Raw genomic sequence first — 27,688 nt, 5'->3', positions numbered from 1 at the left:
TCAATCTGTTGCCAAATTTCCTAACTGCATAGGCGCGGTTGATGGCAAACATGTCCGTGTGCTTCAGCCACCGCACTCAGGCTCAAAGTTTTACAACTACAAGAAATATTTCTCAGTTGTCCTGATGGCGGTGGCTGATGCACATTCTAAATTTTGTTTGCATCGATGTCGGCGCCTATGGTAGTACTGGAGATTCTCGGGTGCTGCGAACGTCACAGATTGGGAAGCAAATTCTCCGAGATGGCGTCACGCTTCCAGCCCCACAACCTTTGCTGGGAACCACACATCCAGTCCCCTTCGTGATGGTATCGGATGAGGCTTTCCCGTTGATGCCGAACCTGTTGCGCCCATACCCACGAAGAGGACTGAATGCCCGTAAAAGGATTTTTAATTATAGGCTGAGCCGGGCACGTCGAGTGGTTGAGTGTGCTTTCGGGATTATGGTCAGTCAGTGGAGGGTTCTAGGGACTACCCTAATGGTAGACCCTGCCACAGTTGATGACCTTGTCAAGGCATGTTGTGTTCTTCACAACTACCTCCGGGAATATCGCCCGAGGTAGATGTAGAAGAACTCCACCCTGCCTTTGACACGGTCATCAACTGGGGTGCTGGACGTCCTGCTGCAACCGCTGTGCAGGTACGCGAACACTTCACTGACTACTTCCTTAGTCCCGGAGGCGCCGTGCCATGGCGGTACTCCTGTGTGGGTGGTGTGCAGCCCTAATCGCAGTTTAATCCCCCGGCGACCAGCTCCAGAAGAACGCAGAAGACCAGAAGTTAACCAAAAACGTTTTATTAACGCATTATGTACCGCTGCATGCTATGACAAACTGTAATGCACAACAGAAAATTCTGATTCTTGCGCTACTGCAATGTTTTTCCATGCTGTTAAACTGGTTACTTAATAAAAAAATGTTATTTGGCAGAACAATTCCCTGAGCAGATCAATTTTTCAATATTTTTATTGTCAATTTTGTTCGGTGACGGCAATGAGATGTGAGATTGCGAGCCACAAATAAAGGAACAACAATCATTTGACTTCAGGCACACTGACGACTCCCATCTCCTGCTTGGGGTATCTCGGGGTTAAATCCCAACATTTTTCACAGTTTGTATGAACAAAGAAAAAAAATAATAAATAACAAATGTCATTGACTTGCAGAATAATCATAACCCCAACCTTGACAAAGGTTGGGGTTATGATTATTCTGCAAGTCAATGACAAAGGAATGTGTAGAATTTTGCCTCGTTGTAGCAGGGCAGGGAGCTCAGGTTAGAGGACATAGAGGTTTTTAACAATCTTCCTCCTGAGCATTCCAGAGTAATTCCTGGGACACCCGGCAATCCCATGCAGTGTACCACACGATTAGGGCTCTTGAGAAGATGCAAACGGCACCTATCAATAACACGACATTGCAGTGATCCGCCAATGACTGAGGGGTCACTGAAGTGCCGTATAACTCCTGTATGTGACTTCACCACTTGTTTGCGAACTGCCCGGTGGTGAATACAATACTGAGGTAGCGTGTTGTGCTGTTTGTGACAAAGGGCTGTTCATCAGTGACATGAACGACAGCTGTGATGGGGAACCGGTCGGCATGTTGTCCGTGAAACCACTATCGTGTGAAACATACTGCATGGGATAGCTTGGTGTCCTTGAAACCCTGTCTGGTTGCTCAGGGCAAGATTACGATGGAAACAAGTTTCGTGAGGAGGGCTGGACAGCAAAGGCCGCATTTTTCATTGCCTTTATTATGTCGCATGAGTCGGCGATAGGCCGTGGAGACGCAAAGACCTCCAGAGCAGCATAAATAAGTGAAGATATTGCCCACTATTGCTCTGAGGATAATTCACGGGTGCGTGCCGCCACTGCCGCAGCCATCGTATCCCACTGATCTTCCGTGTCAGCGCGACGCAACAGTGCCAGTGCTTCTTCGGCTGCATCAAGCTGAATTTTTTTTTTCCCGTGCCCGAGTAACAACGCTACGTTCGGGCTGCTCAGAACTGGGCTCCCTGTTGGTCCCTGCCCTGCTACCCGCACTACTGCTGCGCGACGCTGTTTGTCCCGCCGCTTCCGTGGTAACAGAATTGGGGTCTAAATCTGGTGTACTTAGTCGGCTGTCGTCCAAGGTTGGGGTACCTGCAGTTATTTCGGTATCAGCGGATAACTGTGGGGCCTGCTCAGCGGATTCTTGGGAAGTTTCTTGGCTCGCGGATTGCGACAGCTGCACGTTACCGCTGGTTCTGTGTAAGATAAAACAACAATTATTTAGAGGAGGACAACAATATTAAGTTAGCAGTGAGGCTGGGGTGCGAAGAAATTAAGCTTACGGTCGCAGTTGTCTTCCGCTTCTTAGAAACGCCAGCTCCTCACCGTGTGGACACTTCTTCTTTGAGGGAGAAGAGCCACTCTTTTGACAGTCCTTTTCATGTTTCTTGTAGCGATCGCAGACAGACCGCCATCGATTTTTGACATCTTTCACTGCAAGGTTAAGAAAAACATTAGATACAAGGCCATCCAATTTTTTCTTTCTTCTTTCTCTCCTTTTTGCTGCAAGGAAGAATGCAGGTAAATCAGAAAGATCGTCGCTGCCAGAGCAAGCAATACAGCAAACTAGGTACATATGAATGTCTACTTGCATATCTCACTTTGAAGGGCAGCTGTGGCGGTGTCCCAATCCGGATACATCCCCGAGCACACTGATAACCAGGCGTCCGCCTTTACATCGCGGTCACTGTAGCCCTCGTCGGCTGTGTCCCATATTTGAGGCTTACTTTCAACCTACAAAAAAATGGATTTAAAAACATGCAATCAAGCAGTACGTAACTTCACATGAGTGTTCATTCCGCGGTGGTTTCTCCCGCTTAATTGCCACTGTGTGAAACGACCATAGGCCAATTCAAAAGGCGGCAATTTGGCAAAGTCGCATTTCTTCAGGCTAATGGCGCCATTCTGTATTTCTGCTCGTGGCTCACAGAGCCGCGGACACAAATTATACTCACCCGCCGCCGGCTTCAGGTCTGAAAATGTGCCAAGCAGGGACATCTAGAGAGCTGAAGCCGGCAGGCGAGTAGACGATGGTCCCTGCAAGTGCCGAAAGATGAAAGCCGTGGTTACTGCCTATAAACTCACCAGCATAATCATTCTGGAGACGTTAATCCCCACGTCATCTCTTGTATTTGTCTGAGGTCGGGTCGATTTCTATTAACTTCCTGCCTGAAAAAAAAAAAAAAGGTTTGCCGTTCCATAGCCTGCAGCACAGGCTGTGTGATGAAGGTGGGAATGAGGGTACGACACGCCGCCAGTGGCGGTGGTGGGTGGTGGTTGCAGGGGTGCCGCCGATAGCGGTGGTTGTAGGGGTGCCGCCAGTAGCGGTGGTTGCAGGGTTGCCGGTGGTGGGTGGTGGTTGCAGGGGTGCCACGGGTGGTGGTTGCAGGGGTGGCGGTGGTGGTTGCAGGGGTGGTGGCGGTGGTGGTTGCAGGGGGGCCGCCGGTGGCGGTGCTGTCGGTGTTGTTGGTGCCCCCCCTGGTGATGCTGCCGCTGCTCCTCACGCTGCCTGTGGTGCTGGTGCCCCCAGTGACGATGGTGGTGATGCTGCCGCTAGGCCCAGGCTGCGGGTGGTGGTGAGGATGCCAGAGAAGCTCCCGCTCCCTGCTGCTACTCACCACGAGGTCCCGCCAGAAATGGTGCCAGTGTCCTAAAATGGCTGCTGTAGCACTTCCTGCGAAACAAACTTTATTTGCTATCTTCACAAGCGAACATTCTGCTGCGGAACCGCTGCAAAAAACCACAATACAATAAGCAATTGCTGATCTTATTGCGGTTTTTGCTGCTTTCATGGGGGCCTTTGGAGGAAAAAGCGCTGCGGAAAGGTCAAAAGAATGGACATGCTGCGTCTTCAAAAACTGCGCCGCTGTTGCTTATCCGCATTGCGGCTCAGCGGAAAAAAAAAAAAAGCCCTGTGAGAACGGCAGACCGCAGCAAATACGGGCTAAAACCGCCCTGTGTGAACCCAGCCTAAAGTAATGATCACTTCATAAGATTTTCCGTGTGAACACCACATAAACAGCAGTACCAAATTAACTCGGGCGAAGCCGGGTATATCAGCTAGTTTTATGTATAATTTACACCACAATATAATCACATTTGGACCTTCTGTGCTCCCTTATCGGTATAATGCTATTAAGGATAGAGAAGCACATAGCAGCACTGATGCCACCATTATACAGCCAAAAACTTTTTCAGCATTCGGCCCTTGGGCTTTTTACATTAACCCGTTCAGGACCAGAGATTTTTGCACTTTTTTTTGTTTTTTTCGTCCACGACCTCCGAGAGCCATAACTTTTTTTTTTCCCATGACAGCCATATGAAGGCGCAGCACGGGTAGTGTTTATTAATACAGTATTATTGTGAAGGTTGCCTATAAAGCCCTGGGAGCCTTCAGTAGGGTCCAGGCTGCCATACTAGCCCATCAGCACCTACTGATCATGTTGCAGGGGTGCCAATTTGGGGTCGCTCTCTTACTGACTGTTTAGAGTTAACTGCCACGATCAGAGCTAACGCTACCTGTACACGGGGCGATTATCGCCTGAATTCTCACTGGAATTAGCGAATTTGGGCAAAATCTGTCCTGTGTGCACGCGGCCGACATCAGTAGTTTTGGTTTATTACACAACTACAAATCAAGCGACTATCTGGCCATATAAACAGGAGCCGCTCGGTGTTTGAGTTACTCATGTTTTCTATTAATGAAGGCGGAAATATCTTAGTTTTACACTTCACCTTCAGCCTGGATTCTCTGAAGCCAGTGCTAATTCCTGAGCCTACATGTGTCAGTTCATAGTAGCCAAACTGAACTTACAGAAAGGAGGCAAAGCCATTCATTCCTCTCCCCTCTTTTCCCGCCTGTGTGCTGTAAGCACACTGATGGAATGACAGACACTCCTGGTGTGGTTCATACACAACCTTTTACCGTGGTTACATCAGGAATATGGGGTCACAGCAATGTGAATGTGAATCTACCTGACGGGCGAATGGAGTGTCCTCTAGAACATGTGCATAGCATTTGCCATCTCTTCTAAATGCAGAAAACTTAGTTGCAAATGGCGACAAAAGTGAAAAATCTTGTCGCCATTTGTAAAATGTTCACCTTGTGGAGCCCTGATAAAGCGCGTATGAACAGAGCTGAATCTGTTTTGTCTATATTAACCCTTTCCAATGCAATTATTTTTTCTCATCTATTCTCCCCAGCTCCAAATAAATTGGAGCTGGTGATAATGGATGAGAAAAAATACATTTCCCTGCTCCCTCCTGAACTGACAGAGTTCAGGAGGGTGCAGGTGCTCACTGCACCGTGGGGGGGCCTGCTTACCTGTCCGGTGTCTTCCACATTCTCCCTCTGCGTCCTGGCTCGGCGATCATGTGACCGCTGGGGTCAGGTGGCACCCAGCGGTCACATGATCGCCGAGCCAGGAGACAGAAGGGAGAATGCGGAAGACGCCGGACAGGTAAGCAGCCCCCCCCCCCCCCACGGTGCAGGCTCCCGGCTCGGCGTTCATGTGACCGCTGGGGGTCAGGTGACACCGGCGGTCACATGATCGCCGGCTGGAATCTCCGTGCATTACATAGCGCTAATTGAGCACTATGCAATGTGTAAAGGAGAAGGCAGAAAGGGTTAAAAACCCTTTCTGCCTTCACCTTAGGGGTCCTCGATGAGGACCAGTGTAGTAGGAGTGTATCTGCACCTGATGTGTCTGATGATCGGGTGCAGATGCACTCCTGCACTGCAGTGTCGGGCCTGCCCCGACATCGGAGCTGTGGAGGGAAATTATGATGTCGGGGCAGGCCCGACATTGGATTAGAAAGGGTTAAATAAGGGCGGTCTCTTAAGATTCAGTGTTGGAAAAAATCATTACAGCTATTTCCATAAAATGAAATAGTATATTAATTTGCAAGAATTATGTTTTTATCAGAAACAAAGAAATATGGTATAGTGGAAACTGACGAGAGCAGCCGAATCAGAGCAATAAAGGAGAAGCCGTCGCCCCCTGAGACAGCATCAAGACAAGCGGTAAGACTTGCTTCCTTTTTAGGTTAATTTCTGTGTTTTATAGAAAGAAGTCATGTTATATAATTACCTAAAGGAATTTGCACATCAAGGGAAATCCCCAGTTATCACTGCTCCTATATGAGCCAAACGGAGGAGTGTTAACCCCTTACTGACACACCCTTTTTATTTAAATATATATCCCCCCCCCCCCCCCCATTTTTTCTCATTTTTTGTTTGATCGCTCCTGCAGTATGATGCAATACTATAGTATTGAATTATACTGCTTTCTGACAGGCAGTCTATTAAGCCATGCCACAGGCATGGCTTGATGTGCAACCAGACAGTATAGCCCTGAAGGCCTTCAGAAAGCCCCAGGCTACCAAGGAATCCGAACGGCACCTCGCGGTCTCATCGCGGGGGTCTGTTCAGGCCCCGAAGCTTTTAAATGCTGCGGTCAGAACTGACAACGGCATTAAAAGGGTTACCAAGAGTGATCAGCGTTCATGCTGATCACAGCTGTTGTGGGCCTGTGTCAGCTGTTAAAGACAGCCAGCACACGGAAGTAATTGCTCTAAACGAGCATGCTCGCTCATCTCTAATTGTAGCCGGTGGAAGAACAAGTTGGATGAAAGGTGGAAGGGCAGTTTAAGGTGGATAAAGCAAATGGGAGTAATGCGATGGGGCAATAACTGGACAGGGAGAGAGGATGGGTAGCATAATTAAAATTCTTTTTATTTTTTAGTGTCCATGCTTCTATCTGTTTTCGAGACACACACTGCCATGTGTCAAGGAGTTTCTGAATGAGAAAAAGGTAATGCCTGTCTTACTGTTGATAAAGTCTGTTTCAAGGATAGGGATCAGTGAGCAATAAATACTGTAAGCTGATAGTCTGGTAACTGTTTCCAATACAGAACTGCAAGCCGGAAACTGGGCAGAGATAACAAGTATTTGCCCTCCGATTTACCATCAGAACCCGACATTGTTAAAGGGGCAGTAACTTTTCAGCCAACTTGTGCTCGTCTACCGGCTTGTCTCATCATTTCTGTCATATACTTGTATTAGAAATGTTGGTGCTTTACCGCTGTAAATTATGTTGGAAGTGGCTGCCACTAGGGGGCTCCCTTCCAGCTTCTCTACAGTCCACTGTTAAAGGGGTTATCTGGCACTACAGGTCCTCAATATCAGATCAATGGAGATCTGATTCCCAGCAGCCACGTCAATCACTAGATTGAAGGATCAACATCACTTTGGCACTTGCTGTGTTTCCTTAGTTGTTTACGAGGCACGGCGCCACACTTGGCTGTGTCGGGTACTGCAGCTCACTCCCTTTCACCTGAAGTATTAGACACCAATGATCTTAAGAACAGGACTATTGTAATCCTGGAAAACCTGGTGTTTTGGTCCTCAATGACCCGACACGTTTTACTGCCCTATTTTATTTTTTTTCCTTCAGCTACCAAAATTATTTTTTCCGCAGTATATTGGACCATTTTTTCCTTTTTTTGTATGTTTTAGGGCTGATGCCCACAGATGGATTTCTGCTGTGTTTCCTGCAGTGGAATTCCCCAGCTGTTAGGTCCTATTGAGCCTAATGGCTTTCATGCTGCCAATGCTCATATGTGGAATTCTGGCGCTGATATTGGCTGCGGGAAAAAAAAATTGCAGCATGTTCTATATTTCCGCAGCGGGAGGTCTCTGTTAATGCAGCATTAATGGAAATCCGCAGCGGAATTCCACGATCACCCGTGTTTTGAAACGCGATACTCCCGCAACGGAAATCCGCAACAGAAATCCACAACGCTCGTGGGCATGAGCCCTTATTGGGGGTAAAAAGCTAAAATAAATACTTTATTTTTAAAATTAGTATGTTTATGCTAAACAACTGTAAAGGAAAAAAATAACGTATGGGAGCTGGTTCCTCATTTTGCTATATAATTTGTAGAGTTTTGAGTTACAGGGCGCATACAGCGGCTGCTTTAGTCGGCGGCGGGTACATTTTTTTCATGTATATATTTTTATTTTATACTGTCATTTTTTTAAACTTCTTTGTGTAACTATTTTTTCTTATATCTATGTTCCCCATGACCTCTGGGGGTCATTCACATTGTCTGCTTTTTTTATTTCACTCTTTTCTGCTGTAGCTGGTGCGTCCATAGGAGCCTGGTATGACAGTAGTCACTAACACAGCTGATCTGTGTCTGCTGTGACAGGAGGCAACTAGTGGTCACGTGATCGCCGGCTTGAATAGCAGAAGCAACACTTCCACTTTCCCTCTGCATTACATTGCGCTCATTGAGTGCTATTTAGCTTGGAAAGTAGAAGGCATAAGCCGTTAAAACAGCTTCTGCCTTCTCCTCCAGGTCCTTGGCAGTCACTAACAGCCGATGACTCGACCTGCTTGATTGCAGGAACAGAGGCTTTAATCCCATGCTGTACTTTTACTATAGGCCGGGATTAAAGCCCAGGACCAAGCAGCATAAATTTACCACGCTTGATCCTTAAAGGGTTAATATTGTTGATGCTAGGGCATACTAAGACATTTCAGACAAGTGTATGCGTTTTTAAGGGGGTGATTTTCCAATGTTTTGAAAATTTACTTAGCTGGCCCCCCAACACTTTACTTTAATAACAAGAATTTGGGCAGTAGCATGTGACTGCTGCGGCCAATCAGAAGCTGCAGTGTCACAGTTAGTGCCTCTGGTATCCACACTCATATCCTGGCTGCCATGATGCCAGGATTTTAGGGCCATGACACACTGGCTTCTGATTGGCCGCAGTGGTCATGTGCCTCCATTCAGCCCACCTACCCAGAAGGCACTGCCAATGGCAGCTGTTCGCTGCGTTCCGTGGCCGAGGAGAGGGAAGTATATACTTTTTGGGAAAGTGGTGGACGGCGGTGCAAATAGGCAAAAGTCACAACTTTTTTTTACACTAGAAAGTGGTGTAAAGTCTTATAAATGGCCCCTGTATTACTACAAATTCATGCGCACTGAAGACTTCTTGGCTGGAGAGGTTTTAAGAGGGGTAGTTTCAGGCGGGCGCGTCCATATTTACTATACCGCAGCTCTGTGTATTATAAACTACTAATTCTACAGAAGTTTTAAAATTCATCAAACTGAACATTTCTTTCAGGATGCCCCGATTGATGAAAAAGATGCCCCGGGCCACTTCTTATCTTGGCTTGTAACAAGGTAATAGCCTGCAGACATGAAGAGGGGCCCCCTGTAGAACAACCTTATGGAAAGCCAATTACACGTGCCATAAGTGTGAAAACAGGACAGATATGTACATTGCACCAGTGTTTTATTCTGGACCGCTGTGGCCTTTCAGAATGTTTGACTCGGAAGGGCGCCCCGAGTCACGGGGGTGAGCAGCGCCGGCCTTCCCCTGCTTGTGTACAGGGAGAGCTGTCACCCTAGATGCGGCCGCCGCACCCACTGCAGTCACTCTGACCACCCTTCTAAGTCAAATTTTAAAGTATGTTTATTCTGAAACGCTGCAGCATTCTAGAATTGTCGGGGTAATCCGGTACTTTACAGACATCTCACCGCTCACCAGTCGGTCTCAGTGAAGCAATCAACAATTCCCTTGGTTTACCTAAAAATGAGTGCTTGTGCTTCAAGCGGGGTGTCACATGACCCCTGCTGTCCAGATAGTATATTTTTTATATTCTACAACACTTCTGCTCGACCCAACCAATCAGGTTGCGAATGGAGCAGAAGTGTTGTGGAATACAGATATATGCGTCCGGATACTGTCCTGACCATGGTCAGAGGCTCCCAGCTTCCTGTCCTGACCATCCTGTCTCAGTCATATGAATATGTATGAGCTGCGTGGGCAATCGGGAGCCGTTGCATCCCCCCAGAAGAGGGTATTGTGCATGCTCACCAACACAGCCCCGCGTATAGAATGGTAGGTAAATGACCAATAAAGGTTATATCCTTGAATGTTGTGTATGTAGATACCATACTGCTTGTGGTTTGGGCACCATCTGCCTCGTGCCAGGTTCCCTTTCCCACTAAGGGCTCATCAGGGTTCCAGATTCTATCCCAGTGTGTCTTAAATCCTGAAAACAGGATTTGAATGGAACCCCTGGAAGAAACCCATCTCTGGCCCTGCAGAAAGCGGCTGCAGCAGAGACCAAATGGTCTGGGGTCAGCAGGTTTTCGTTATTTTTTTTCTGGCACAGAATGATAAAAATGTCAAGTAAAACCTGCCAGACCTGAAACTGGGATGTGTAGCGACCGATAACCAGCACTGCGGTCCTTCTTCATCTACACAGTTATCAGGACTATTGCTCTACTAGGCCAATATTACAGCAAGCTGGATCTGTGGCCTGTGGGTACCGTAACAAGCATTTCATTTATCCAACTTGCTGCAGATCGATCTACTAAGGAAGAAGGGAAGCAGACATCACGCACGCACAGACAGACACACACACAGTGATTAGGCTCCAACAAAATGCCAGCAAAAGGGAGTGTTGGAAAACTCTAGTAATGAAGGTGACGCAAACGCCACTATAAGCCATTCGTACAAGTGTAGCCTATGAATGAAAAGTTAATCCGTTGTAACTGACAGAACAAAGATTAGACGGATGGACGCTGTTTAACTGCACTTTTCTTCGTTTTCCTGGACTATACCTTTAACTTTTATTTGCAAGTCCCAGCGCCCCTCAGTGGTGTGATGAGGGTTTTGGACCCTACTTAGAATGTTCTTCACACATCAGTTTGAGATTTCGTGGATCTCTAAAATCTTGTTATTTATTGCTTGGAGGATACCACAATGCTTTATTACTTTAAGAATTCCAAATTTTGGTTATATTAGCAAAACTTAAGAAACCCTAGAATGTATAGTAATATCGTTGAGACGTTCCACATTTCCTATATGCACAGACGGGCCAGATAGCGGTATGTAAACTGATGATGCGGTGGTGTTACCTCAGAGGACGGCTCGGGAACGCCACACCTGTATAAGTTGTGAGGCTGAACACCAGCCAGCGTGAATTATCAGCTTGAACGAGGAATGATAGTGGGCGCTGGACAGAGGGGACTTTGGATTTCTGAAGTTGTGCAGGCATTTAACATTCAGTGTGGTGTGTGTCCCGGGAGTACGTCATAGAAGGCATTACTGGCAGTGAATAGATGAACTTCTGCATTAATTGCCTATGTATGTCCCGCAGCTCAGTGCAGCGTTCTTTAGCTTCCATGGCATACGTGAGCAGAAGACCCACCAGAGCACCTCACCTGGGCTTGTGAGGTCGCTAACGGGACCCTAGAGAACTGTCAACACGTGTTGTGGTCTGAGACATGGTACTAATTGTTGGGGCGGATGCTAGTGTTTGTGTGTGGCGCACATGCCATGAACCCCAATTGGAAACAAGGTACGGTGCAGGATACTGCTGTGGGGCATGTGCTCATAGCAAGGATTGGGGCTACCTAAACATGTTATTGACCGGTGCACATTATATTTCAGTGTTTGGTGAGCACGCACGTGCACACACACACACTCCAGAACTGGTGCGAGGATCATTCTGGAGAACTCCTCAAAATGGTGTGGCTGGGACAGTTGCTGAACGTGAACCCAATCAAGCAGTTATGGAATGCAATGGAGAGGTCCATTCGCACTAGGGATCTTACACCTACAACGTACTACGGAGCTATGGGTGGCTATCCAGACAGCATAGCTCAATGTCCCTTGAGATGTCTTCCATTGCTGCTCCATTGAGTTGCTGGGCTAGAGCGGGTCATGCATCATAGTAGTTCCTGTGCCGTGACTTTTGGCATGTCGTCGTAAAGGTAGCCAATGTTACAAGACGTTGAACCCAATTCCCTTCATGAATGTAAATAGAACATTTTTACACCAAAGAAAATTCCATTTATTTCATTGTGAAAACCCGTTGTACAGTTTTTCATTCAAGCATGTTTTGCATTTTAGGAGACCCGTGTTCAGTACCAGCATAGCGGGCCGCTTCGATGTTGGCAATCTGGAGTCCTACCGCCTGTGCAACAAATACTTTCAGGAAAACATAAGGAAGCTGAATTATCTGCAGTAATGCGGGATCTGAACCGTCAGGAATGCAAGGTCTCAACTTGCCCAATATGCAACAGCAACTACCGATGACTCCTAAATTTCAAGGAAACCCCTCCACACCCGTCAGCGGGTCTCAGCGGGCTGCAGTCGGCTGCATTTGTCCGACGCCTTCTCATTTCTATTTTCCATTTTTGCAATCCTGGATCCAAACTGCATGGCTCTCTTTTGCAGAACTGAAGAGTTGCCGAGTCCAAGTAACACAGCTGCCATTCGCAAAATTAACTTTTCCCCAAGACCCCTGGCGAGCGACAGGTCTGTCTTTTCCCAAAGTTGAAGAGAGTTCAAGAAAGAAACCACATTTTCATCCAGAAATGGAAACCTGAGAGGATGCAGACAGAGAAGAAGTAATCAAGCATAAACATTAACAACAAACTGTATGAGCCTGATGAATGTTTTGTTTAGTAAATCTGCCAGTTGGGCATTAGAGGTTGTCGGAGAGGTTTCACTGCTCAGTCCCGGCCCGCACACCACCGCTCCATTCACTTCAATGGGACTTCAGGAGACAACAATCTCTGGTGGTACCATTGAAGTGAATGGAGCGGTGATGCACAGATATCGCACTCTTAAACCCAAGATTTTCATTATCTGATGCATTTTGCAATAGGAAAAACAATCGCATCGCACTGACATGTGCATGTGACACAATATGATTAGAGATGAGTGAATATACTCGCTAAAGGCAATTGCTCGAGCGAGCTTTGCCTTTAGCGAGTATCTCCCCCGTTCTAGACTGCAGGTTCGGGTGCCGGCGCGGGGGAGCCTGCAGTCTCAAGCGGGGGAGATACTCGCTAAAGGCAATGCTCACTCAAGCGAGTATACTCGCTAAAGGCAATTGCTCATCTATAAATGTGATGTTTAACTCACTCATAACAGAAAATGGGCATTTTTTTTCCTGCAACATTAGGACATGCTGCAGGAGCCAATGTGTGTAAATTAACTCATTGAAAACCTTGTCAGCTGTTGCCAGACTGGTGCACTTCTCCACTGAGCCAATTAGTGCAGGAAATAGACAGCTCTGTTCTCACTGCAGTGGCCAGACTTGGTATTAGAGGCCAAGTTCCCTATGAAGGGAATGCCTGCAATACCAAGTCTGGCCACAGCAGTGGGAATAGAGCTGTCTGCTTCCTGCAGAAATCAACTTAGACGACAAGCATTCCAGCCCAGTAAGCTGCTGATCAGTGGGGATCCCGAGCGGCAGACCCTCGTTGATTTACAATTGATGGCCGGTGCCAAGGATGGGCCATCAGTAGTTTTCAACTGGACAATCTCTTTATCAACATTAAGGACCTATACTCACCAGCTCCGATGCTCCAGCATGCATCTCCTGTTTACCCCGCTGGCCATGTTTACATTCTGGAGTCAGGCTGTAGCAGTAATCTTGTAACTGACCTATCACAGACTGCGGTTGGATGCGTCACCAACTGCAGGATGTAAACCGAGCCAGCGGGGAGAACCGGAGGTCTAAAGCCGGAATAATGGGGGTAAATGGTTTGGGGCTGGTCGGGCTTCTGCACCAGGGCTGCTTTTTAATCCCAGTCCAGCCCCAACTGTAAGGGTATGTTTACATGTAGCCAAAATTCCACAGCATTTCCGCATCCAAAATAAATAGTCAAAATCCGCAGCATCAGTGCAGATTCAGACTTGAAATTCACTGCGGATTTCAGAAGATCCACCGTTCCTTCTCACCTCTGAAGGCTTTGTGCTTATGGCACGCTCCTTCACCTGGTATGCAGCGGCCTCCAATGAGTTCAGCTGTACTGGTCAGCTGATGCAGAAGTGGCATCACCTGACCAGAGGCACTGCGCTAACTACAGGGTAACGGGGGAAGACTTCAGAGGTGTGAGGGAGCATTGTGGATACACAGCTGACCGCTGGTGATAAGGAAGGGCAGAGGAGCCCCATTTCATTCCCGACGAGCACCACGCAGCGGGGTACACACCTTGCTTCCTTGCCATGGTCCCCAATAACTCTGTCATCCCGGCCAAGATTTCTGGAAGAGATGCGTCCCAACTCCATGCTGAGTTCTTCGAGGAGCCCTCTGTAACCATCTCTGTTGAATCTTACTCTGTGACGAGAATAACCAGCGAGTTGTTCATCCGCGCCAATCCCGGTGAGCACGACCTATAATGGAGGGATGGAGGAATACCGTCACTTCATGTCATAAACAACATTATTAAGAGTCAAGGCTTAGGGCGCGTTCACACAGTGGAATTACTGCAGAGTACAAGCTGTAGTTCCGCACAATGTCCAGTACAACCCAAGTGTGAGGGGTTAATCCATTCCCCAGGGCGCAAGTTTGTGTTGGGAAGAGGTTACCGTACATGGATGTAAACTTACGTCATCAGGATGGCATGGGCCCAGAAGCTGAGCCCTCGCCATCTGCAGCAGGAGCCAGCTGTGACCAACAGCCGGCTGCCCATTCAAACTGTGGGGATCGGTGAGAACACGGATCCCTATTGCTACTGCCTTACATGCTGCAATCAATGTTGATCACAACATGTAAAGGGTTCATAGCGGGAGGGGGGCGCTCCCTCTGTCACTTTATCAGCTCAGCATTATGTAATTGTAGAAGGCCGATGGGCTGCCATGGCGACTCGATACCAGACAATGGCATCTGCCATGGCTTAGGGCCCATTTAGACAACAATAATTGCTCAAAAAATGTTGCTCAAGCGACTTTTGATTGATCATCGTTGTGTCATTTGCAGGCCAAGATGATTGCTCAAGATGAGCGATCACCTTGCGCTGCCAGCAGAGGATGCAGAAGACAAGCGGGTGTCCCCGCTTGTCTTCTGCATCCAGACGTTTCCCTGCTCCGAGCGACCGGCTGTTATACAGCCGAGCAAAGGCTGCAGAAGACTAGTGGGGTCTCCCCGCTTGTCTTCTGCATCCAGATGTTTTCTGCATGGAGCGCCCGGCTGTTATACAGCCGAGCACTCTGTGCCAGGTATGGAGAACAGAGCTGGACCGCTGTGTTCTTCATACCCCGGTTATCAGGGAGCGGGATACAGCTGAAACAATAGTATCCGCTGTGAATCCCTAATAAGGCCGATCGTTGTCTTTCAGCATGCTGAAAGAAAACGATGAGCGACGGCTTAACAAAAGCTGCACGATGTCAGAGCAGTTACACACAACGATTATCGCTCAAAAGATGACTTTTGAGCGAATTTTGAGTGAGAATCGTATCTAAATGGGCCTTTAGGATTGCTATGAACAGAGATAATGCAGAACACAAGTAGTACTGCAATGTATTAGCATCGCGATCATAGCACTGCAGGTTCAAGTGCCCTACAGGGACATACTTTCCCCCTTTGTTTAATTAAAACAAAAAAAACTGTTTGGTATTGTGCAAAAGTGGAAGAACCTAAAAATAAATATAAAACAAACAAAAAAAAAACAATAGCAGAATTCATGTATTTTTTTTCTCTGCCGTTCAAAAAATAAAAATGTTGAATAAAAAAGTTCTACAATACATTATGTACATCCAAAAAATGGTGCTAATAAAAACTAGAACTCAGCACACAAAACACAAGCCCCATATGGCGGGGTCAACGGAAAAACTGAAATGTTATTGTGGCTTTTGAAATGTGGAGATGTAACCCCCCCCCCCCCCCCCCCCAATCATTAGGACTAAAAGAGGCGGTGTCACTAACCCTCCCCCCCCCCCGTTCGGCGCGAAACAACCCCGATGCGGGGACTTAAAAAAAAAAAAAAAAAGACCGCATAGCGCTTATCTGAATCCCCGCGCTCCGGTGACTACTTACTTACCGGTTGAAGATGGCCGCCGGGATCTTCTCCCTCGGTGGACCGCAGGGCTTCTGTGCAGTCCATTGCCGATTCCAGCCTCCTGATTGGCTTGAATCGGCACGTGACGGGGCGGAGCTACACGGAGCCGGCATCCTGCACGAGCGGCCCCATTGAGAAAACAAGAAGACCCGGACTGCGCAAGCGCGGCTAATTTGGCCATTAGACGCCGAAAATTAGTCGGCTCCATGGAAACGAGGACGCTAGCAACGGAGCAGGTAAGTGAAAAACTTCTTATAACTTCTGTATGGCTCATAATTAATGCACAATGTACATTACAAAGTGCATTAATATGGCCATACAGAAGTGTATAGACCCACTTGCTGCCGCGGGACAACCCCTTTAATGAAATCCATTCAGCAGTAATAGCAAAAAAGAAATCCACGGCAGAAAATGGTCACATTAGGATTGTCCAACTTCTGGTTGCGGAAATGTCGTTAATTTTCACCCTGGAGTTCAATCAATGCAATTAGTGAAAAAGCCACATGCAGACTTGGTCCCCAATTGTGTGATTGTACTCATATGGTAAGTTCGCACGCTCACACAATCCTGTTAACTGCTCTGTGCATTATAATTTCCGGTCACGGTGAGATGGCGGTTCCCCTAAACAGCCATACTGTATAGAATGCTAGAATTGCGTGTTTTTTTTTAGTTACCCTGACTATGCCCCAAAAGTTTTTCAGTACTTTATAAAAGGTACTATTAAAAATGTAACAGCTTCATTACCTTAGATCTGCTGGCGTACGGCTTCATTTCACCATCGCACTTTACCAGGCCGACTCCTCTAGCAGCAAACCACACGGCGCAGCCGATACTGTCATCGAGGACCGTGGTCAGCGGCTGTACCAGCTGCCTGATGCGCTGCCGCCTCATTCGCTCGAGTTCTTCAGCTGTCACATTAATTTCAACAAAATTCCAGACTCTTCTTGGGTTGAGGGTTCTCAGTTCTTCCAACCCCAGCCTGCCAGTGATCCGATCAGGAACATCAAAAGGATCGGAGTGTTCCAGAGCGGCCGCATCGCCCGTACGTTTCTTTTGGAAGCTCCCTTTTTGTATTTTGGCGTTTCGAGCCTTCATCATAAATGCGACATTGAGTAGGTCAATCGGTTCCTCTGACGGGACATGTCTATCTGCCAGAGCCGCCAACATCATCGAATCAATCCCACCAGAGAAAAGAATTGCGACATTGGCCAGTTTAGCTTCTGAAGTCGAGAGATTGCTCGCCCGTGGAAGACATGAAACCCGCTTCCTCACAGCCGCACTTAGGACTTTGATGAAGGATTCTGCATTTTTCTTATGCACCTCTGTGATCAGCATTGTAAGGTCTTCTAAGCCACCACAGTTGGAATGCGCTCGGCCGTTTGACTCGGGCAACAATTCGGGAACCTTTCTATTTAATGGGGTAACTGGAGCGACGAGTCGGCCATCTGCAGATTGAACTTGGGATACATATTTTTCAAAGTCACCAGAATCAAATTTTTGCCCTTTTTCCAGTTGTCCCTCTTCTGTCACCCATGAATACAACGTTAATTGTAGTGACTTTAATTCCGCACATGAGCCTAAGTTACACTTAAAGACACCAGATGCCGGAACCTCCTGCCACCGTGTAGCATCCGCTTCACAACAAGACTCCGTGACAGACGTGAGACACAAGGCTTCCTCGGGGGTCTCCCCGAACCTCCACAAGAGACTCCGGCGACCAAAGAAATCTCTTCCAAACCACAAGTTGTGCTTTTGTTTCTGGTAGTAGATGAAGGCCCAAGGCCCTTGTACTCTGGACATCAGCGCCAGTAGATCCTGATCACCGGCACAGGAAGCCAGTCCTTGAAGCATTACTTGAGTGTCATTACTGGCGTCCGGAATGTCAACGCCACCAAAGACTTCTCCGTTCCATAGAAACACATTGCCGTGTCTATCCTGTAAGGGTTGAGGAGTCAGCTGTCCTCGTAAATGAAGAACGTGACCTGAGAACAGACAGCTGTAGTTGTGAGAACAGGCTCTCTCCAACAGCTGGCGGCTGCTGTCAGGGCCTCTGCGGCGTAAATTCAAGTCTTCTGGAGAGTCTGTGACAACGTCTCCTGACAAGGTGACCGTGCAGCAAATTCCACACATCTTGGACAGCTGAAAGAGTATTTACTGGCCTATATATTTCCGGAGACTCCCTGATGAGCGGCCGTCATCTCATCCAATTTTTCTGTCAATTGAAAAAAATAAATACAATTTTAGCGAAAAAACCAATTGTGAACCTTTTGTGGGTTTTTTCGTTATTGAACACGCATTCATTGTTCCTTCTCACAAAATAACCTAGAGAAGCTGTGTTTTGAAGAAATGTAACCCCCCCCCCCAACCCCTCTCACATACCCACCAACCTGCCGAAAGAAGTACCCAAAATGACAGCTTCACATTGATGCAGTTACCATTGAGCTGTAATGTCCTCAGCCACCAGGAAAAAGGGGCGATTTTTCATTTTTATTATTTATTTTTTAGCGCATACCTCTGTTCACAGAACAAAGTTTGTCCAGGGACCGGAGTGGGGGAGATATACTGTTTGTCAAAAAGAAATCAAGCACTTAGAAGTTGTCATTTTGCTGCAGAACTCGTCCTGCGGTTCCATCCCAGTAGATCTGTAATTAGGAAAGTTGAGGTGACTAGATGGACAGTCTTGTCACCGGAGGCCCTAAAACTGGTTCCCCCCATGGCCTATAAGAAGCTCTCAGAGCCTCCCTGTATGTAGTGACCATATTTTTCAGCTTGGGTGGAGCTTGTTGACCACTAGATGCCTCCACGACGCAGAGAAGAGATTTCACCGTTACCAGAGAGGGGCGAATTATTGAGATGCGAGAAGCTGGATGGTCGTATCCATGAATTGTCTCCCACCAGGCTGTTCTGACCAGACTGTTAGGAGGTGTTGGGACCAGTGAATGGGGGCACACAAGGTGACCGAGCTCAGGACGCCCCCTACAGACCACCAGTAGAGAGGAGCGTCTGACCAGACTGTTAGGAGGTGTTGGGACCAGTGGATGAGGGCACACAAGCTAACCGGGCTCAGGACACCCCCTACAGCCCAACAGTAGAAAGGAGTGTCTGACCAGAGACTGTTAGGAGGTGTTGAGACCAGTGGATGTGTGAGGGAACACAAGGTGACCAGGCTCAGGATGACCCCTACAGACCACTAGTAGAGAGGAGCGTCTGACCAGACTGTTAGGAGGTGTTGGGACCAGTGGATGGGGGCACACAAGGTGACCGGGCTCAGGACGCCCCCTACAGACCACTAGTGGAGAGGAGCGTCTGACCAGACTGTTAGGTGTTGGGACCAGAGGATGGGGGCCCACAAGGTGACCGGGCACAGGGTGCCCACTACAGACCACCAGTAGAGTGCTACGTCTGATCGTCCAACAAGCACCAGCAGCTCCAACTGTTGGATTGTCCGCCATTCAGAGACAGGGGGCGCCATTGTTACACCCCCGTGTTTGTCAGAACCATTTCCAAGTACTCGGCTGAAGAACATTTGGGCTCATAGCGCAAATTACGTTTTCTGCCTTTGACATTCACCATCACCTCCGTTTGCAGTGGTGTCATGAATCTGGAAATCTGCCTTTGCTGTGGAGCAGCACACTGCCCCCTGGGAGGGCCATCACATATGACAGTTGGTCACCCCCTAGTGGTGGTACGAGGGACAATGACAGCTCAGCGATATGTTCAGGACATCCTGCAGCCACATGTGTTCCTCTCATGGCGGCTTCCAGCAGGATAATGCTCGTCCGAACACACAAGGGGGTCACAGGAGCCCCCACAACATTGTCGCACTTCCGTGGCTGCTCGGCCACCAGATTTATCACCAATAGAACATGTATGGGACCATCTGGGACGCCAACTTCCACAGCCTACGGGTTTGTACGATCTAGAAGCTCAGTTACAGCAAATGTGGAGTGATATGCTGCAGGACACAATACAGAACCTGTATGCTTCTTTGTCCGCCCCTATCACATGTTGTATCCAAGCTAGAGGCAGTAGAACAGGGTACTAGAGCCTCCATGCTCTCCTGTATCACATGTTGTATCCAAGCTAGAGGCGGTACAACAGGGTACTAGACCCTCCATGCCCGCCCGTATCACATCTGGTATCCAAGCTAGAGGCAGTACAACAGGGTACTAGAGCCTCCATGCCCGCCCGTATCACATCTGGTATCCAAGCTAGAGGCAGTACAACAGGGTACTAGAGCCTCCATGCCCGCCCGTATCACATCTGGTATCCAAGCTAGAGGCAGTACAACAGGGTACTAGAGCCTCCATGCTCTCCTGTATCACATGTTGTATCCAAGCTAGAGGCAGTACAACAGGGTACTAGAGCCTCCATGCTCTCCTGTATCACATGTTGTATCCAAGCTAGAGGTGGTACAACAGGGTACTAGAGCCTCCATGCTCGCCTGTATCACATGTTGTATCCAAGCTAGAGGCCGTACAACAGGGTACTAGAGCCTCCATGCTCTCCTGTATCACATCTTGTATCCAAGCTAGAGGCGGTACAACAGGATACTAGAGCCTTCATGCCTGCCTGTATCACATCTTGTATCCAAGCTAGAGGCGGTACAACAGGGTACTAGAGCCTCCATGCTTTCCTGTATCACATGTTGTATCCAAGCTAGAGGCAGTACAACAGGGTACTAGAGCCTCCATGCTCTCCTGTATCACATGTTGTATCCAAGCTAGAGGCAGTACAACAGGGTACTAGAGCCTCCATGCCTGTCCATATCACATCTTGTATCCAAGCTAGAGGCGGTACAACAGGGTACTAGAGCCTCCATGCCTCGCTGTATCACATCTTGTATCCAAGCTAGAGGCGGTACAACAGGATACTAGAGCCTTCATGCCTGCCTGTATCACATCTTGTATCCAAGCTAGAGGCGGTACAACAGGGTACTAGAGCCTCCATGCTTTCCTGTATCACATGTTGTATCCAAGCTAGAGGCAGTACAACAGGGTACTAGAGCCTCCATGCTCTCCTGTATCACATGTTGTATCCAAGCTAGAGGCAGTACAACAGGGTACTAGAGCCTCCATGCTCTCCTGTATCACATGTTGTATCCAAGCTAGAGGCAGTACAACAGGGTACTAGAGCCTCCATGCCTGTCCATATCACATCTTGTATCCAAGCTAGAGGCGGTACAACAGGGTACTAGAGCCTCCATGCCTGGCTGTATCACATCTTGTATCCAAGCTAGAGGCGGTACAACAGGGTACTAGACCCTTTATGCCCGCCCGTATCACATCTGGTATCCAAGCTAGAGGCAGTACAACAGGGTACTAGAGCCTCCATGCCCGCCCGTATCACATCTGGTATCCAAGCTAGAGGCAGTACAACAGGGTACTAGAGCCTCCATGCCCGCCCGTATCACATCTGGTATCCAAGCTAGAGGCAGTACAACATGGTACTAGAGCCTCCATGCCCGCCCGTATCACATCTGGTATCCAAGCTAGAGGCAGTACAACAGGGTACTAGAGCCTCCATGCTCTCCTGTATCACATGTTGTATCCAAGCTAGAGGTGGTACAACAGGGTACTAGAGCCTCCATGCCTGCCCATATCACATCTTGTATCCAAGCTAGAGGCGGTACAACAGGGTGCTAGAGCCTCCATGCCTGCCTGTATCACATCTTGTATCCAAGCTAGAGGCGGTACAACAGGGTACTAGAGCCTCCATGCTTTCCTGTATCACATGTTGTATCCAAGCTAGAGGTGGTACAACAGGGTACTAGAGCCTCCCCACAAGGGGTTGGTTCTCCACAATAAATAGTCTTTCTGCTCTGATATGGTAATCGCTTACTTACATCAAAGTTAGGCTAGATTTACAACGGCGAGAGCGATATATTGGGCCAACACGCGTTTCACATGCGGATGCGATGCATTTTTCATTCGGTTCTCCTTGTATGTCCGTGATTTCGTTTTGACGCTGACTGTATTACCAGGTGTTGTCTTTTTCCCAGTTCGCCGGCAATCTGCCCGTTCCTGAGGCTCCTCTTCATTCTTTCAACATGGGCATGGCGCTCAAGTTACTACTTGATGCCCACTGCTCCTCGGTAGTCAGACCATGCATTCTGACTTCTGATTGGCCAGTGTAGCTTACATGAGCAACACTGGCTAATCAGAAGACATCACATGCTGCTGTGATTGGCTAGTGTTGCTCATGTGATGTACTACTAGTGCTTAGTATGCATTGGATAGTCTGAAGAATTGATGTGACCTCTCAGACATATGAAGAGGGGCCCCAGGAACAGGCAGATCGGCAGCAGGTAATTAAACAAATATTGCTTTGGTGTGCTTGTACCTCTGAGGCCCCGATGGCAGCGGTTGCCTGCAGGCTCCCACATTAAGAGAGAAATGGTCTTTTACCCACATATTAAAATCCATTACTTGTGAAAAAGCCGGGGTAGGGTGGTAGAGTGTTTTTTGACAAAAACTCATTTTTCACCTAAAGCTGCGGACCCTTTTTTTTTTGTTTAGACAGCCAAAAATGCTAGAAATCTAGATGTTCGCTGTATGCCAATTGGGAATTCTGCCGCCCATGACAACAGTGCATTTTGTGTTCACCCCATTTCCATCCCACGTTTGGTGTGTTTGGGACCCCGACGTGCGCCCGGTCTGGTGCTTTGCTGTTGACATACAAAAAGAAACTGCTTTCTAAAATGTGCAAGATAAGCTTTACAGCAGCTTCATGGGCCGTTCACACAGTGGACAGGAGCGGACCCATAGACTTGTATGGGAGACTGCTCTGGTACCTATACAGGGAGGAGGAGTAGATAGCTGCATTTAACCCTTTCCAGTCCAATTTGTATCCTGGTTTTCCTAGGGAGCTTACTCTTTTTCTGCTGTTATACAATGGCACTATCTGCTGGCCAAAGCCAGTACTGCATGAGGTGACACGTTGGATAGGCCCCGACAGCAGACAGGTGGGCAATATACAGTAAGAGAACCCCGACGGGCGTCTTCCGACATTGGAGCTGTACAGCCTTAAATCGTAATGTCTTCAGAGGTAAGAGTGGATTGGAAAGGGTTAAGAGCATCTACTAAGGCAAGATGGCTGCCCCCATAGTCATGTATAGGCAACAGAATAAAAACAATTTGCGGGGAAAGAGACAGCGGAGTGATGAAGGGGTGAGGTCTGAAGAAGAGACGTGTCATCGGGGGTCATCACAGCAGAGATGTACATGTAAAGCTTTGGACAGACGGGACCCCTATGGAGGGGGTCTTACAGGGACTTACTTCTGCACTCACTGAGGGTTTCGGACCGGTCTGCCAGGAAGTAGATGTTGCTGTTGGGCTGCTGCCGGTAGACCCGCTGGAAGACAAGGCAAGGCGGGTTACTGTAGCTCAGACAACAAGGCAAGGCTTCCCGCCATTTACATAAAGGTATACAATGCTGTTCATTATCAGTCGGGGGTGCAAATATATACAGTCTGTGTGCGCACCGAGCCAATACAGCCAACGAGGCTATTCACAAAGACCGGGCGTCTGTCTGTGCGTGCGGTGGACGCTTCATGTCTGAGCCGCTCCAATTCCATTAGGTTTCATCTCAGTTTACAAATCTTTCCCTTTTTTTTTTTTGAAAACCCATTGAAATCAATGCAGAAAAAAGCCGGAAGCGTTTAGGCCTCATGTCCACGGGGAAAATCAGATCCGCTGCAGATTCTCCATGTAGAATCTGCAGCGGGTCCCTCCTGCCCCGCGGACATGAGCGCCGAAAATAGCAATTTAAAAGCATTTACCTATCCATAGCGGGCGGGGACGCTCTGCTCTTCCTCACGGCCGGATCTTCATTTTCGGCCGGCGGATGAATTCCTGACGCCGGCGGCACGTCACCGGCACGTCATCGACGTGCCGCGCGCATGCGCCGGGCACATCCGCCGAGCCGAAGCAAGGGAGATGCGGCCGTGAGGAAGAGAAGAGCTTCCCGGCCCGCTGCGGGTGAGTAAATGCTTTAAATTCCTATTTTAGGTCTCCCGCGGATCCGGACGGCTTCCATAGGCTTCAATAGAAGCCCGCGGGAGCCGTCCCCGCGGGAGACCCGCATGAAAATGGAGCATGGTCCAGATTTTTTCATGCTCCATTTTTTTTAAAATCACTTTTATTGACGATCCGCGGGTATTTATGTACCCGCGGGTGGTCAATGCATCCCTATGGGGTGCGGATCCGCGTGCAGGTAATCCGCTGCGGATCCTAAATCATATTTTCCCCGTGGACATGAGCCCTTAGTCTGATCTCCGATCCAATGATGGGGCTCGGGAGCGCCCCCTAGATGTAGATGTGCGGCTTCAGGTGTCCTACTGACTGGGATGTAGAGAGTAACGTTTACGTTCAGCTGTTACTATTTGGTGCGCAAATCTAAGGGTGAATACACACTTGCGTTTTTCTTGCGCGTTTGTCAATGGGACTTTATAATGTTAAATACGCATCACAAGTTGGCGCTTTTTTGCGTTTTTTGTGCGATGCGTTTTTAACATTAGAAAGTCCCATTGGCATTCGCGTGAAAAAACGCAGGTGGGTGGAGCCCTGAGGGAAGTAAAATGCAGCTGAACGTTCTTGTCGGCCACCAATTCTAGTCCACGAGTAACGCCTCCTAATCCGCGATGCGGACGGCCGCGGCTGGTTGTAGTTACCAATCTAATGGAAAACTGTCTGAAACATGAAGCCAGAAGAGGAGCGGGACCTAGTTGGGGCGTCCATATTGGCACATTATGGAGCGCCCAAACAGGATGCCACGAAGGCGCCCTATTGATTAAATGGGGCCATCCGGGCCGGCTCGGGGTTTATGTGGCCCTCAGGCAATACAGTGGGCCCCAGTACAGCGGCTCGTTAACCCCTCTACAGCCGTGAGCGCTGATCTATGCCGGGTCACATGTGATGGTGCGCTCCCTCAGTCTGGAGCCTGCAAGATGATCTGCTCTTCTCACTGCCGGGTGAACAGCGTCTTGTGCCCCGATGACCGCAGCGCTGTCAGACATGGATACATAATACACCGCAGTACCTACCCGCTCCTTCTTCAGGCTGGACAGCTCCTCCACCACCACCTTCTGTTCTTTATACTGCAGGGACAGAGAGCGGCAGCCATTAGTGCGAACCGTCACACAGCGCCGCTATAAGGTAAAAGTAACCGTCACAAGTCCCCGCAGACCAAATACTCCCAGCGCAGGGCGCGGGCCGTAATGCCAGTCTCTGTCTGCACTGCAGGACATTCGTTTACGGCCTCCTGTCCGCGGGCGGATTATTGCTGCAGAGTCCAGGGTGGGCATTCGCCCCCATATCCCGCAATGATAACCCTCCATAGCGCACAAAGCGATCCTTCCTGCACACGAGCGGAAACCAATTGCGGTTTCTGCTCGCGGAGGAAAAAAAATCGCAGCATCTTGCGGTGCCAATGGCAGCCGTCCGCCCCGCCCGCAATGTCACACATTCCACCGGAAAAGCAGAAGTTAAAATAATAAACCTGCACTGCACAATCTGTACTGCGCGTCAGACGGCGAGCCGGGCGGACCGTCCGCATCACGGAGGAGCATGAGCGGTCCGCGGGTCACCGGCCAGGGACGGATTCCATGCCATGTACATGAGGCCATATTTACACGACTCAGACAATTGGCGCAATCTCCGTGTGACGAGCAGAAGTCATGTGGCATTAATGGCGCACTACGGAGCGGCGCCCATCTTCACGCATCAGAACAGGCCTTGCAATGTGTGTCTCACACGGCTCTGCGCAGCGGGCGGTGTGTACCGGTTGTATATTTGCACACCTCTACGTGTTTTACTTACGCCCAGCCGCGCTCCTGGTCACCGCGCTCCTCCTCTGCGCACGCGACCCGCAGATATCAATGGGTTCTATTCGCCGATACGCCTGCATGCCACGGCCTCCGGGACGCAAACTATTCGGGGAGATTTCTATCTACACTTTTTAAAAGCCTCTTATTTTCCCGCCGGAGCGGCATCATTTTTATCAGCACTGTTTTGGAGTACAAACAGCTTTTTGGTCCCTTTTTTTGTACAGTTTATCGTCAGGACATAAAGTGCGTTCCGTTTGTTATCGCGGTCGTTATGGGGGCGGCGGCACCGAACCAGTTCCTAAACATTAGGGGCACAAAGATAGGATGTTTTTAAATGTGTTTAATTCCTCTTTTATGTCCCTGTGGGGGACCTGAACCTGCGATCACGAATAGCACACCGCAATCAACCCCTCAAGGGGTTAAAGTCTCCTACCCTCATGTATTTGTACTGCAGGTGACCCTCCCGGCCGGCAGAGGGCGCGCTGATGTTACCTCCGCTCTCTGCCACTCCGTCTCCCTGCTGGAGGCCTCGGACATATTCACAGCCGGCAGACGCCCCGCTCTCTGGGCTCCTCGCAGCCGGCAGACACCCCGCTACACCTCAGTCACACAACGCCGCGCGGCACGTGTCAATAACTTCCGGGTCACCGGCTGACCTTCCGCCGACCGTCTGCTCCCTGCGCATATTTCTCTTTTCAGCCGCAGTTAAGCAGCGCTGCTGAATAGAGCCACCTGATTGGCTCTTCGGCACCACGTGACTACACTGCGTGCACGCGGATCGCCTTAAGCAGCCGTGCACAGTTCCCCTTTGGGTTAGAGTTAGGGTTAGGTTTAGGGTTAGAGTTAGGTTTAGGGTTAGAGTAATAGGCCTCCTTCCCACGAACGGATTTACGCCGCGTAAATTCGCGGCAAAAATCCGCTGCGTTGCCCCGCAGCTATTAGGTTCTATTGAACCTAATAGCACAATGCTCACGATGCGGAATTCCACCGCGGAATTTCGCACCGTGAAATCTCCCGTCCTCACCCGCAGCATGTTCTATTTGCCGCGGGTATACGCGCTGACGGCTTCTATTGCAGTCAATGGAAGCCGTCCGTTCACGCTATCTCCCGCTGTAACCAGCGGAAGATAGCGTAAAAAAACGCTTTCCCACCTACTGCCGCCGCCTCAAATGACGCGGCCGGCGCGTCACGTGACACGGCCGGCCGCGTCATGTGACGCGGTGGGCGTGTCACATGACGCGACGGCGGTGGGCGGGGAAGCGTCTTCACGCTATCTTCCGCTGGTAAGTATGGGGTCTCTGGGGGGCACCGTGACGGGCTTCACTGCGGAATATTACGCGGCGGAGCCCGTCACGCTCGTGGGAAGCCGGCCTTAGGTTTAGGGTTAGAGTTAGGTTTAGGGTTAGGTTTAAGGTTAGGGTTAGGTTTAGGGTTAGAGTTAGGGTTAGCACGGCTCATCGTGCACGGCTGCTTAAGTGTAATGTGTAGTGCACGGCTGCTTCAGGTAATCCGCGTGCTGTGACTGCGCCCTCACGCAGGCCGTCACACACCACGCACTATTATAGTTTCTGCGCCGTTGCGGCCGCCCGCAGACTGTATACAATGTGGCTGCGGTATATCCACGGAGCAAGATGGGCTTTATGTCGCAGATTCTGCGGTATGATAGAACCTTCTGCGTTCCGTTTTTCACAAGCGCAGTACACAATTCCGTCCCACTAATGTGAGCCGCATTGTGTGATCCCATGGATTTGTTTGAACCGCGTATTACTGCGGATCATGTGATCACGGAATCCGCAATACAAATCCGGTTGTGTGAGACCAGCCTTTTTCCGATGCTCCTTTTTCCGCCTGGCGTGGGTCTGCCGTGTTGGGGAGGGCAGGCGCCCAGCTGTTGGGGACAGCGGGCACTTGCTGTAACGGCGGGGACCACAGAAGCC

At 49.1% G+C, this 27,688-nt stretch overlaps 2 protein-coding genes and 1 pseudogene across 5 annotated transcripts in view; 2 read left to right on the top strand and 1 right to left on the bottom strand.

The window, feature by feature from the left end:
- LOC136577267 (uncharacterized) overlaps positions 1–1,132 on the top strand; it is a 9,302-nt pseudogene extending 8,170 nt beyond the window's left edge.
- The window catches only part of LOC136577268 (UTP--glucose-1-phosphate uridylyltransferase-like), a 59,983-nt gene extending 47,419 nt beyond the window's left edge, over positions 1–12,564 (top strand). The window contains exons 6-9 of one of the 2 annotated variants that reach the window (XM_066577108.1): positions 5,974–6,071; positions 6,793–6,861; positions 9,183–9,241; positions 11,985–12,564. In XM_066577108.1, coding sequence (XP_066433205.1) covers positions 5,974–6,071; positions 6,793–6,861; positions 9,183–9,241; positions 11,985–12,102 — 344 coding nt within the window. In that variant the 3' untranslated portion in view covers positions 12,103–12,564. The remainder of the gene's footprint in view (positions 1–5,973; positions 6,072–6,792; positions 6,862–9,182; positions 9,242–11,984) is intronic. The other variant, XM_066577109.1, reaches the window with a different exon arrangement.
- ASNSD1 (asparagine synthetase domain containing 1) lies at positions 11,902–26,418 on the bottom strand. Of its 3 annotated transcripts, XM_066577104.1 has the most exons (6): positions 26,185–26,418; positions 24,969–25,022; positions 23,203–23,278; positions 16,670–18,137; positions 14,080–14,261; positions 11,902–12,459 (listed from the first exon to the last, which is right to left on the bottom strand). In XM_066577104.1, exons 4-6 carry the CDS (start codon positions 18,053–18,055, stop codon positions 12,204–12,206), a joined length of 1,824 nt encoding a protein of 607 aa, XP_066433201.1. In that variant the 5' UTR covers positions 18,056–18,137; positions 23,203–23,278; positions 24,969–25,022; positions 26,185–26,418; the 3' UTR covers positions 11,902–12,203. The 3 variants fall into 3 exon arrangements, with proteins under 3 accessions (XP_066433201.1, XP_066433202.1, XP_066433203.1); XM_066577105.1 differs by lacking the exon at positions 24,969–25,022 and having other exon boundaries at positions 26,244–26,418; XM_066577106.1 differs by lacking the exon at positions 24,969–25,022 and having other exon boundaries at positions 26,185–26,226.
- Between the last annotated feature and the right edge of the window lie 1,270 nt (positions 26,419–27,688).

The sequence above is a fragment of the Eleutherodactylus coqui genome, chromosome 8, assembly GCF_035609145.1.
Source record: "Eleutherodactylus coqui strain aEleCoq1 chromosome 8, aEleCoq1.hap1, whole genome shotgun sequence".
NCBI lineage: Eukaryota > Metazoa > Chordata > Amphibia > Anura > Eleutherodactylidae > Eleutherodactylus > Eleutherodactylus coqui.
This window is presented reverse-complemented; position numbering and strand designations above follow the sequence as displayed.

What these genes read in the sequence shown, in the direction of transcription:
- ASNSD1 (XM_066577104.1), bottom strand. Translation starts at nt 18,055, where the DNA reads ATGTGTGGAATTTGCTGCACGGTCACCTTGTCAGGAGACGTTGTCACA. An exon ending in CGTACGCCAGCAGATCTAAG is followed by an intron (nt 14,262 to 16,669) that starts GTAATGAAGCTG and finishes CCTCCATTATAG; the next exon opens with GTCGTGCTCACCGGGATTGG. An exon ending in GACCATGGCAAGGAAGCAAG is followed by an intron (nt 12,460 to 14,079) that starts GTGTGTACCCCG and finishes GCATCCTCTCAG; the next exon opens with GTTTCCATTTCTGGATGAAA.